At 43.0% G+C, this 11,887-nt stretch overlaps 2 protein-coding genes across 4 annotated transcripts in view; one reads left to right on the top strand and one right to left on the bottom strand.

Annotated features, from left to right (window-relative positions):
* Positions 1-1,549: 1,549 nt before the first annotated feature.
* ENY2 (ENY2 transcription and export complex 2 subunit) lies at positions 1,550-6,992 on the bottom strand. Of its 2 annotated transcripts, XM_069854553.1 has the most exons (5): positions 6,885-6,992; positions 6,664-6,757; positions 4,684-4,754; positions 2,656-2,730; positions 1,550-1,817 (listed from the first exon to the last, which is right to left on the bottom strand). In XM_069854553.1, the coding sequence occupies exons 2-5, from the start codon at positions 6,729-6,731 to the stop codon at positions 1,741-1,743; spliced, it is 291 nt and encodes a 96-aa protein (XP_069710654.1). In that variant the 5' UTR covers positions 6,732-6,757; positions 6,885-6,992; the 3' UTR covers positions 1,550-1,740. The 2 variants fall into 2 exon arrangements, with proteins under 2 accessions (XP_069710654.1, XP_069710652.1); XM_069854551.1 differs by lacking the exon at positions 6,885-6,992 and having other exon boundaries at positions 6,664-6,878.
* A 589-nt stretch (positions 6,993-7,581) lies between these two features.
* The window catches only part of NUDCD1 (NudC domain containing 1), a 46,120-nt gene continuing 41,814 nt past the window's right edge, over positions 7,582-11,887 (top strand). Inside the window, exon 1 of one of the 2 annotated variants that reach the window (XM_069854544.1) lies at positions 7,582-7,731. In XM_069854544.1, coding sequence (XP_069710645.1) covers positions 7,614-7,731 — 118 coding nt within the window. In that variant the 5' untranslated portion in view covers positions 7,582-7,613. The remainder of the gene's footprint in view (positions 7,732-11,887) is intronic. The other variant, XM_069854545.1, reaches the window with a different exon arrangement.

Below are 11,887 nucleotides of genomic sequence, written 5' to 3'. Positions count from 1 at the left end.
AACAAATTAGAATCTAACCAGTTTCACTTCATTGTGTATTTCAGAGCCCTCAGGGCCTGACTAAGGGGGAGGCTGAGCTTACATTTCTCTGTTGGTCTTTCACTGACGGCAGTAGGACTATTCAATTCACTGTCAGATAAATTTGGATTAGTGTGCATCCAGAGCTATACTGATTTACTCTGGGTGTTATCTGACCCATTATTTCAATATCAATTTACAAAATCCTTTTATTTTATAGTTTGTGATCCTCTGCATCTGAGAACGAAGCCTGCAGTTAAAATTACGACACCACTAAGGAGACCTATTTATTTCTCAAGAAATCATCTCCCATTGCTGATTTCAAGCCAAACCTAACTTCATTCTTTGAAGATCCATCACCTCTGATCAGTCTGCTCCAGTGTAATTTGGATCTGCATATGTTGTCAAACAGGATTTTGTCTTAGATACTGAATGGAGGCTGCACTGGTGTGTTTAACAGAACTTGTTGCAGAAACACGCGGCGATCAGCTGTTGGCATGGGAGAGCCGCGAGTGTGTCTGGAATACAGTCACTCCTCTTCCTGTTGGGCCTCTGACTGCTCTCGCATTTTAATCCAGGTTGGGCAGAACCTTACAACTTATTTTTGGAAGCACGTGAAAGAGCTGTTTGTCAAGCCTTTAACTTCAAATTGGTCAGCACAACTAGAAGGTAATTTCATTTTCCTAAAAGGAACACGCTGCCCAGGGGAGTGATTAAGTCTTAGGCTGAAGGCATTGGGGTTGTTCAGCCTGGAGAAGACAAGGCTCTGGGACAATATTATAGCAACCTTCCAGTACCTGAAGGGGGCTACAGAAAAGCTGGGGAGGGACTTTTTATAAGGGCATGTAGCGATAGGATGAGGGGGAATGGATATAAACTGAAGAGGAACAGATTTAGACTAGACATAAGGAAGAAATTCTTTATGATGAGGGTGGTGAGGCACTGGCACAGGTTGTCCAGGGAAGTTGTGGATGCCCCAACCATGGAGGGTGTTCAAGGCCAGGCAGGATGGGGCTTTAGGCAGCCTGATCTAGTGGGATGCATCCCTGCCCATGGCAGGGGGGTTGGAACTGATGGTCATGAAGATCCCTTCCAACTCAAACCATTGAATAGTTCTGTGATCCCTGGAGTTATTTAAAAGATGTGGTGTTTAAGGGCATTGTTTGGAGGTGAGCTTGGCAGTTAAAGGTTTACAGTTGGACTCAATGGTCTGAAAGGTATTTTCGAGCCGAGACAACTCCATGATGCTCCCCTGCGCAGTGTGGGCAGACAATGCTGCTGAGCCACCCCCAGCCTGGCAGTGGCCAGCACGGCCCCAGCTGCCCCGGGAGCCCTCCCCGAGGTAGCAGTGCCTGTTCTTTTCCTGGTGAAAAGCTGAGGGGCGCAGGGCTGGGGAGCTTGTTAATCACACTTATTTTTTGAAAAGCTGATCAAGTTTGCACAACTGTATAAAATTTGGATTATTAAAAACTACAATAGGTTACATCACACTACAGTGCACTGATAGAGAAAAGAGCCTTAGAACCATAAGTCCGCAAAAATTTTTATTAAAATAACACCAAGTTTAAGAAATTAATGCAGTGCAAAGAAATTTCAACTCATCATACAAAAGAAAAAAAAAGAAAAGATTTTCCATCCTTAAGTATGCAAACTGCATCCCAATCCTGACATAACTATCATAACACAGAAATAGAAACACTGTATGTCAGATGAACATCAAAGTTAAAGACTGGCATGCTGGGCAAGGAAGGTTCTTATTCTTTGCAAGAGTTCTTTCTTTACACTGTCAGGTACCAAGGCTGAAACACAAATAAAGAAGTAAAAAAGATAAAATGGGAAATATACCAATACCAACCTTTTACAACAGCTACTTCTATTCTTTGTTTTTATTCTTGCAATTCTGCTAATACCTAAAGTAAATTAAGGTACTTGATTTTCCTATAGCACATCTAAATTTTTCCCATTTTAAATAGGCTAAAACTGAAGTCTATTGATATTGAGAACACTGCTGTTATTGGTAGTTTACTGAGCCATAGTCAAGAAAATTGGAAAGTTTGAGGGAAAGGATTACTCAACAGTAAACAGGATTGTATCACCAGAAACTAGTTTTGTTATCTTACCTTTTTTTTCTTCGAGAATTTAAGACCAAAAAACATCTCAGCTATGACTTCAGAGTAAGGGTCTTCAGCAAGTTAAATCTTATTAGAGAGTCCAAGAACTTTATAAAGACGACTATGGTATTTTCTTAAGAGATTCCATTTTTCTATATCTGTATGCTATGGCCTTTCCTTTACCCACTTGCCACTACACTAGTAATGTTAGTTCAGATTTTCCATCTTAAAATGAATTAGAATTTTAAAACATCTCTGCTGCATGCCCCAAGTATTCTTGGTACCATTAAGTCAATTATAAAGATTAATACAGACTCATAACTAAATAACGTAACCTGCAAAGATAGTCTACACACAGAGCTCGTGACAGATTTTGAATGGCTGTACAAATTCACGTTTTATTTATAGTCAATATGAAGCTTTTAACATTCTTCCTTGAATCCAACAGACATGTCCAAAATATTAATGAAATACGAGTAGGTATACTTATTGACATACTACCACATCCGTGTTTGCATTCTCTTACCTCTGCCCTTGGGTGTGATTTCTGCCACCAAATCATCAACAGTAACATGCTCTAATCCTTTTTCTTTAATGACATCTGGGAAAGACCAAGACAGATATTTTAGGTTTTTTAATCCATTCATTAGAAGACAAAACCTGTGCCAATGACTAAGAGACAGAACCCTGCGCACATAGGTCATCAGGGAGATGAAGTAGTTTGTGACCTAAATGTGGGTTATTAACTCAGTACCTACACTGCATTGTAGAGTAGATTTAGTCTCCCATTTGTACTATAGGCTTAAGGATTGGAACTTGTCACTACCAATGTATCTTGATCAGCTCCTATTTTAAAAACTAAATTTTAGAATATTTAAGCTTTATCTGCTTTAATATGCACATTACCCGATGTGCATATTACTGGAGTGTTGTAACAGTTCACAGGTCAGTCCACTCATCTCTTCAAACACATTATTGACATAATTGTGAGAAAGAGATGCCATTGGAAAAAGATTTTGTAACATACAACAAGGGAGAGCACAGAGACACTAAATACTTACTACTCTTCCTAACTCTTCCTAAACAACACTGCTATATATAGTCAACAAAGTAAGAGAGATACCTGAAAGAAAGGTATACATCTACAGCAAAATAAATGCTATTATTAATATATACTATATGATTAATAAATACCAGTATTTAAACAATTGTCTACTTAATAGTGCCTTGAAGGCTATTGAAAAATGAAGAAGTTGATGCTAAGAAATGTTAATTCAGTAGCAGAAACCCAAGTATTTTGTCTGAACATAAATGTTTTTAACTGTGTGTCAGTAGATGAGACAGATCATCCCCAAGACACTAAATATGTTTTCTGAACTGACACCACATGAACTATTTGTAAACCGTTTTTCTTGGCAGAATTCCCTGTAAAAATTAATCCTGGATTGCTCAATTATTAGCCCTAATGTACAATGCCAAGAGGCTCTAGAACAAGCTATCAACCCCAAACCACACTCGCCAAAACCACAGAAACAACAAAACCAGCCAGCAAAAAGTCCTCTGTCCTTTCTTTTGGAGGTTATTAGGCCCTTAACAGGGACAAATGAATCTACATTTTGCATTCACAGCAGCTGCAGCTACAGTTCAAAGTAAATAATTTTACAAAACTTTGCCTTAGCAGAGTAGGAAATGCATAGTTGAGAAGGCAGATGAACATCCCTTTTGCTGTCTGTACTGCTGAAATGGGTGATCTCTGGCTCTAGCATCAGGCAAACAATTACAAGCATGAATCATTTTAGCCTTCTCTGCAAATCCACCCATGAAAAAAATTTAACACACTCAGCCCTAAAAAAGAAAAACTGTAATGAATATCCATTTGTCAGGCACAATGGACCAAATCAGAATTAAAACAAAAGCTCAAGGAACTTACTATTTCCTTCAAGGAAATTTCATCACGTTGTAATATTCCTGGATGCTTAAATACTATTTATAATGGTTTGATGTAATTTAAAAGTCAGTAAATTGTAGTCATGCTAAATATTTAACTCAAAACTAAAGATTCTGGGTACTTTGAGGTTCATCTGCTTGTTTTCTCTCATCAAAGTAGATGATCTTATTTTCAGGAATTGTATTCAGAAAGAGTACAAATGCACTTCCTTCTCTCCCATAGGTAGACAACAAAGTTCTCAAGCTTTTAAGTTGTGTACTACTGTATTTGTTCCATTTTCCTTTATCTTGGTTTTTATTCTCCTGTGGCAAAGAAGTACTCTCTCTCAAAACAAAAAGCTGTTACCAGCATGAATATTCAGGCAATCAATTCCAATACATTTCTCAGAATCTTAATAAGGGTAAGATCAGAGAAGGAGTTTCAAGATTTTTTTTGCCAAAGTGGCAAGATGCTTTCTTGCATGAAAAACCAATTGCCAGGGATACTTCCCTTTTGCCCAAGTCTCATTTAAATTGACTCTGAGGGAGAAAAACCTTTATTCAAAACTCTTATTGGGCCAGAACCTCAGCTGATTACAGAGGATATCAATTATTTGACCACTGTTACCTTTGCAATGTGCCTTCAACTGATCCTTCCAGCCGCATTCAATTAATTTGGCTCTCAGCAACTCCTTAAGGCTGTTAAGGCAATAAACAAATGTTAGGAACAGCAAACACTCCTGAAAGCTTAAATATGCATCAGTGTGAAAGTTAAGCCTACTTATAGCAGAACTCCCAGATCAGCAGCAGAACTAGCTGAACAGTATGTGAATCATAACCTAAACAAGTACCAATTTCAGTTTACCATGTTGGACTATGAGGACCCAGCAGCTCATAAGTTAATTCATAGTATTTCTTCGGGCAGCATTGAGGCTACAGCCACAAAGAAAAGACAGAAGTCCTTGGTTCACTAGAATTATCCAAGTCTACTCTGTTTGTAAATGTATACTAACTTTCAATGTTAGAATATTTCACCTGAAACCAGGCCTTCAAAATAAATAAAACCTCCCCCACTCTTCTCTTAAAGGAGAATTCTGTAGTAATGCCTTCAACTTCAGGCTTCTCTCTCCAGTTATGCTTTACCTCATCTTGGGTGAAGACAAAGGGATTGTGTGTCTTATCTTCCTAAGCGTAGTTAACAATTATAAGCATAAGCCACAAGGATTCAAGCATTAAACAGAGAAGACGCACAACAGCCTGCACAATGACACATCTACTCGACACAGCAAAAGAGAATATTGAAAGCTAGATAAAAAAGTGGAAATTAATATTGAAAAATGGAAGGGAAACCAAAAGCAAATTGTGATACAATAAGCTCTAACATCTTATATCCTTTATTCCATCAGCTAGCACGCCTACTTATTTTGTACCATCCTACATAACTAGCAAAATTCTGTTTTCATTTGTGAAAGGACTGCAGGAAAAGGCTGAATTGAGTAGGTCTAATCCTTTTTACTCAGAGAACTGTGTATAGGGAAGATGAACTGATGACAAAAAGGAGAGTAACAATACAGGCGAAATTCACTGCTTCTGGATATTTCTTAATTCAAGAATCATAGAATAGTTTGGGCTGGAAGGAACCTTAAAGATCATCTAGACCCAACCCCAAGCCATGGGCAGGGACACCTCCCACTAGATGGGGCCCAAAACCCATCCAACCCGGCTTTGAACACCTCCAGGGATGGGGCAGCCACAGCTTCCCTGGGCAACCTGTACCAGTGCCTCACCACTCTCATCATTAAGAAATTCCTCCTTATGTCTAGTCTAAATATGCCACTCTTTGGTTTATACCCATTGCCCCTTGTCCTATCACTACAAGTCTTTGTAAACAGCCCCTCCCCAGCTTTCTTGTAGCTCCTTCAAGTACTGGAAGAAATAAGAATGCTCTGTTTCTGCTCATAGTACAGCTTTCAAAGTTTTTTTTATAACACAGCTTTTGACATCCCCTCAATCTCTTCTTACTCTTAAATTAGAAAAAAACAGGTCCCAGTATGATTTCAAGAAACTGCTTTCACTGCTGAAGGTCTGTGCAGTTTCCAAGTCACAGCCAGAAAAGTAGAGCACACACCGTTAGTCTACAAAAGGTTACAGTAGGAACAGGGCTATGTGATGGCCTAGGAAGAAGACTCTTTCTCATGCTGGCCTTGAATGATGAAGTGCACGGCGTTACAAAAATGGAACATACCAGAATAAGAAAAAGCTCTGAGGTTCATAAGCCAACCACCTCATCCTTTGTTTTCCTAGCTTATATTTTCCACAGGCAAAAAAAAAGAGTCCTGAGGGTTTTATATATCTATCTAGAGAATCATAGAAAGGTTTGGACTGGAAAAGGCTTTAAAGATCATCTAGTTCCAACGACCCCGCCACGGCCAGAGGCTTCTTCCACTAGATGAAGTTGCTCTTATAACTTTATAGAACACGTACGATACTTTCACACGCAGATTTCTACGAATTCAGAGTTACCTTTGCCCCATTTCACCTCTCGGTACAGTTCACGTTTGAGAACAGGTAAAGTCCCTCCTCGGCGCGGGGGAGGACACACACTCACCGTTCTCGCTCTCCCGTTTCTATCAGCTTTTGGTTAATGGTGGCTCTCATCTGGGCATCCTTATTCATTTTGGAACACTAGGATCTCGCCGCACCTACGGAGGAGAGCAGAGAGTTTCGGCGCGTACCGGGGCCCCGACACAACACAAGGAGGATTCGGGGGCACCGCGACGCGAGAGGCCGGCGGAGGAGCGAGCGCGCAGCCCGGAGGGGCCGACCCACCGCCGGGAACGGGAGTCGAGGACGGCGCCGCCCCCTCAGCGACGGCGGCTCCCGGGGCTCGGGGCGGGGCTCGGGCCCGGACTGCAGCTCCCAGCGCGCCCCGGAGCTTTGCTGAAGCTTGGACTACAACTCCCAGCGTGCCCCGGGGCTCAGGCCTGTTCTGGGGCCCTGACTGCAGCTCCCAGCGGGCGCCGGGGCTCTGCTAGAGTTTGGACTACAGCTCCCCGCGTGCCCCGGGGCGGTGCTTGAGTGGGACTGCAACTCACAGCGTGCTCCGTGGCGCAGGCCTGTTCTCGTCTCCAGACTGCATGTCCCAGCACGCCCCAGGCTCATGGCGCCATGGACTACAGCTCCCAGCGCTCCTCGGGGCGGTTCCCGAGCCTGAACTACAACTCCCAGCGTGCCCCGAGGCTCAGGCGTGTTCTCGGCCCTGGACTGCAGCTCCCAGCGTGCCTCGGGACGGTTCTCAGGCTTGAATTGTAGCTCCCGGCATGCCCCGGGGCCGTGCTCAGGCCTGGACTACAGCTCCCAGCGAGCCTCGGGGCGGTTCTCGAGCCTGAACTTTAGCTCCCAGCGTACCCCGAGGCTCAGGCCTGTTCTTGGCCCTGGACTACAGCTCCCGGCGTGCCCCGGGGTGCGGCCCTGGCCTGCCCCTCCCATCGCACGCCGGTGGCGCCGTTCCCGTGATGCTGTGCGGGGCCTCCCGCGCGCTTCCCGAGGGGCCGTGTGATGGCGGGGGTTGCCCACTGCTCCCTGCAGGCCAAGCGCCTGCTCTTGGACCCCAAGTTCGAGGGCTACAAGCTGTCCCTGGAGCCGCTGGCCTGCTACCAGCTAGGGCTGGACGCGGGTGAGGAGCTGGGCCGGGGCCGGGTGCGGGGCGCCCGCCGGGCCTCCCTTTGCCCCGCGTAGCCGCCGCTCTCCCGAGGGTCCCCACGGCCCGGCGGGCCCTGAGGCGGGGGAGGCCTCGCTGGGGCCGCGGTGTTGGAAGCGGAGCCTCCTGGAGGCCGGCCTTTCCTCTCGACCTGGCATCTTGGCTTGTATCAGAAACGGCGTGACCAGCAGGTCCAGGGAGGTTATTCTCCCTCTGTACTCGGCACTGGTGAGACCGCTCCTCGAATCCTGTGTTCAGTTCTGGGCCCCTCACCACAAGAAGGATGTTGAGGCTCTGGAGCGAGTCCAGAGAAGAGCAACAAAGCTGGTGAAGGGGCTGGAGAACAGGCCTTATGAGGAATGGCTGAGAGAGCTGGGGTTGTTTAGCCTGGAGAAGAGGAGGCTGAGAGGAGACCTCATTGCTCTCTACAACTACCTGAAAGGAGGTTGTAGAGAGGAGGGTGCTGGCCTCTTCTCCCAGGTGTCGGGCAACAGGACAAGAGGGAATGGCCTCAAGCTCCACCAGGGGAGGTTCAGGCTGGACATTAGGAAAGAATTCTTCACAGAAAGAGTCATTGGGCACTGGAACAGGCTGCCCAGGGAGGTGGTTGATTCACCTTCCTTGGAGGTGTTTAAGGCACGGGTGGACGAGGTGCTAAGGGGCATGGTTTAGTATTTGATAGGAATGGTTGGACTCGATGATCCGGTGGGTCTCTTCCAACCTGGTGATTCTATGATTCAATGATCTTTTTCGTTCTAAGCGACTGCAGGGCGGCTGTTTGTTCCCTAACGCGGCCTTGGGGAGTCACAGGGGGCTTAAAGCCGTATGTCCCCGTGGGTATGAACTTAGTTTCTAAATGTTGGTGCCGTGAAAAAGCCAAACTCAATAATTGATGCCAATTTGATTAGCAGGTATTCCTTTAATGCGATGCTGGGGACACAGGGAATCGTTTCACCTAATGTGTATCCATTGATGCTGGTTGCGGGACTTGTATACTGGTTGAACGTACCTATTCATATAGATTATGGGAAATAGAGGTCGAATTCCGATAAATATTGACTAAACATACATATCCATATAGATTCCAGGAAATGTGTCACATATTCCTTATATTCTGAAAACTCATTATCATATCTTACAACCCACTCTCATATGTACATCACAATTTCTTTGTGTCTTCAGAATCCTCTGGTGCTGTTCCCTCCTTCATCATTGTATCCTCTTGGTGAGCTGAGGTTTGTTCTTTGTTTCCACCTTTTCCTCGCCTTGGAGCATTGGTCAGACATGAGTTTCTTTAAGAAACAATACTTGACTTTTTGCTTGTTTCATCTAGTAGACAAGTGAAACTCCTGTTACACCCGCATTCTTTCTCATTGTAAGCTGGCCAAGATTCACTTAAGTTTATTCATATTATTTTTATTATTGCTTAAGCTAATTCATTACCTTAACATAATGATTTATTCCTTCAATGAGTAAGAAAACGTGTGCTAAATCTGGTGTTGACTTGTGCACATGTGGTGGGGCCAGATGACAGCCAAGGTAGTAGAAAGTGATTGTGTTTAACGTGAATACACCCAATTTAGAGAACTCAATGTGAACTTAGTATCCTTTACAGACTAGCAAATTAAACACCTTTTCTTCTTACTTTGCCCACAGTTCAGAGGTGGATGTTCAGGCTATTCATTCTGTGCTCCACTTTTTCTGTTAAGCATTATTAGCATTTGAGGTATTGATCCATTAATGGATGAATTTGCCACGTTCTCAATTCACTGAGAAAAAATGAACACAAAGTTATGTTGGGAGTGTGCCTACAACCTCAGCCATGCCCCCTGGAATCTCTCAGCGTTCTGCCTTTATTGATTAGTGAAATTTAGACCTTTTGTAAGGTGGATGAACTAGTTTCTTTTTTTTGTAAAGCTGGAGTGGTAGTATACAATTTGAGTGGACTGAGCTCTACCTCTGTGTACTTACGGAACAATATACCTGTCTACAGAGTTATTTGTTATGTGTTAACTTTAGTTTTGTGCTGGATGTAGGAATGGTTGGACTCGATGATCCGGTGGGTCTCTTCCAACCTGGTTATTCTATGATTCTATGTACTGTATTAATAGTGAATCAAAAGCGTATGTTTGCTATAGTAAATTGTCACCAGTAAGATGGAAGTTGTATGTAAATTATGTATTGAAAGATGAGTGAATCACAGAATCACTAGGTTGGAAAAGACCTCCAGGGTCATTGAGTCCAACCATTAATGAGTTAGGTGATACTGTATGTATCTGTGATAGAACTCGGAAAATCTAATAAAAGTAACATTTTCGTTTACATAGTTTGACATTTTTTGCTGTAAGATTGATGTAGTGTCACCTTCTTAAAGACAATCCAACTGTAAGTGAGCGTGTTAGGTGTGTGCTACAGCTGTGACGTAGATGGTAACAGCATAGCAAAGGCACAGTCCCTTATTTTGTCTGTTATTTGATGATCTCCTTATGTTCAAACAAGGTATGCGGATCTTAGATAGTCAATTGTGAAACTATACTGAATGGATGAGGATTACAGTTACAATATTTGAATGATGAAGTTGCTAATGGAGTGATGCATCTGGTTAGTTCTTATCCATCCTGGTCTTTTATGTGATAGTTACAGTAGCTTGTGTGATAGAAGATTGGTGTGTACCTGTGTTCTTTTCTTTGTCCGCTTCCCACAGTACAAAGACCCTGACATCATTCCATTTTATTTGCCCTACTAAATCATTACTACTAAGTCACTCTCTTCCTTTGCTTGTGTGTATATAGAAAGAGATATCAGTCCACTGGAGAGTGGAAAGCCTTATTTTTTGTTGTTTTTTTTTTTAAATCAGTGACCTGAAATATAAACCAAGCCAGGCCCAACATCTGTCTTCTAGATCATAGAATCATAGAATCACCAGGTTGGAAGAGACCCACCGGATCATTGAGTCCAACCGTTCCCACCAATCTCTAAACCATGCCCCTCAGTAACCTCATCCACCCGCACCTTAAACACCTCCAGGGAAGGCGAGACAATCACCTCCCTGGGATGTTTTCTTTGTCCGTATTTCCACCTGCTCTTAAGCCGTACATGTGGCTCACTGCCCTTGCTGCTTTTGTTCTGCTTACTTCAAGGCAGTTTCCTCGCAGCACAGAGGTGTTCTGTACCTGAACTTTGTATTTCCTGGTGTCAGTGGTCTATGTGTTAGACGGAGGCTTTCTTCCATAATTTGACTTTTATATTGTACAGGAGTAATGGGTTGAGCTGTAGAGACCATGGATGGTGTTTAGGCCATGGCTTTTTCAAACCACTGGGCAGGAGAAGGAATTAATACTGTGTGAGAAAGTCAAGGCTGGTTTCCACAACATTTGCGAGCAGCTTAGAAATTTTGAGAATGTGATTAACAGCTTGATACTTTGTGGATTATATTTGTCACTGAGTGAAGAGTTTGATTTTTATTTCCTTGAAGTGGCAGTGAGTAAAGTACAATAGCTGAAAAGAGAGTCAAATGTTTAGGAATGCTATCAGCATGAGTAATTTGTCATTTTTTTTCACTACTGTGTACAAAAATGTGGTAGTAGAACCTGGAAGGTTAATGTACAAATTTTTGTATTGAATTTTTTGTTTGTTTTCCAGGAAGCTATTTCAGGAGTGCTTGTCAAATGACCTGGGATTTGGAGTTCTGCCTGTGTGGCATCCCAAATGTTATGATAGTAAGGTGAACATGTAGAGTTTACAGTACATGGAATACATGACAATAGTAGAAATAGGTACTCATTCCAAAGTAGAACTGAGTTACCTCTGCTGCAGTTGAAGTATTTGTGCAGTCCTATTATAAACTTGTGTATTAAGCATTAGAATATTAATCTTCTTTGTCAGTGTTTTCATCTGGTCTTATATTTATCAATTTTTATGAATTTCATTACTAGCTGTAAAATGACCAAACAAAATTGACACATGGAATTGATGCAGGGTTCTACTACTGGTGGATAGCAGCACAGGGTGTTGTTGGATATCTTGTGGTGGTTGTCATGCTTGTGTGGCCTACAGTGAGCTTAATTTTCTGACCATCTTGTAAAACTTAATAGTCAGTTCTAGTTTGCCTTGAACTGTCAAATGGTGGGTA

This window comes from Phaenicophaeus curvirostris, chromosome 3 (genome assembly GCF_032191515.1).
Source record: "Phaenicophaeus curvirostris isolate KB17595 chromosome 3, BPBGC_Pcur_1.0, whole genome shotgun sequence".
In the NCBI taxonomy this organism is placed as follows: Eukaryota; Metazoa; Chordata; class Aves; order Cuculiformes; family Cuculidae; genus Phaenicophaeus; species Phaenicophaeus curvirostris.
Note: the sequence above shows the minus strand (reverse complement) of the source record. Positions and strands in the feature narration are given on the sequence as shown.

Bases quoted from the DNA above. Each gene is read 5' to 3' on its own strand.
- ENY2 (XM_069854553.1), bottom strand. From the start codon at position 6,731: ATGAATAAGGATGCCCAGATGAGAGCCACCATTAACCAAAAGCTGATA. The intron at 4,755-6,663 runs GTGAGTGTGTGT...TTGCCTTAACAG, and splicing joins GAAACGGGAGAGCGAGAACG to CCTTAAGGAGTTGCTGAGAG. The intron at 1,818-2,655 runs GTAAGAGAATGC...TTTGTGTTTCAG, and splicing joins AATCACACCCAAGGGCAGAG to CCTTGGTACCTGACAGTGTA.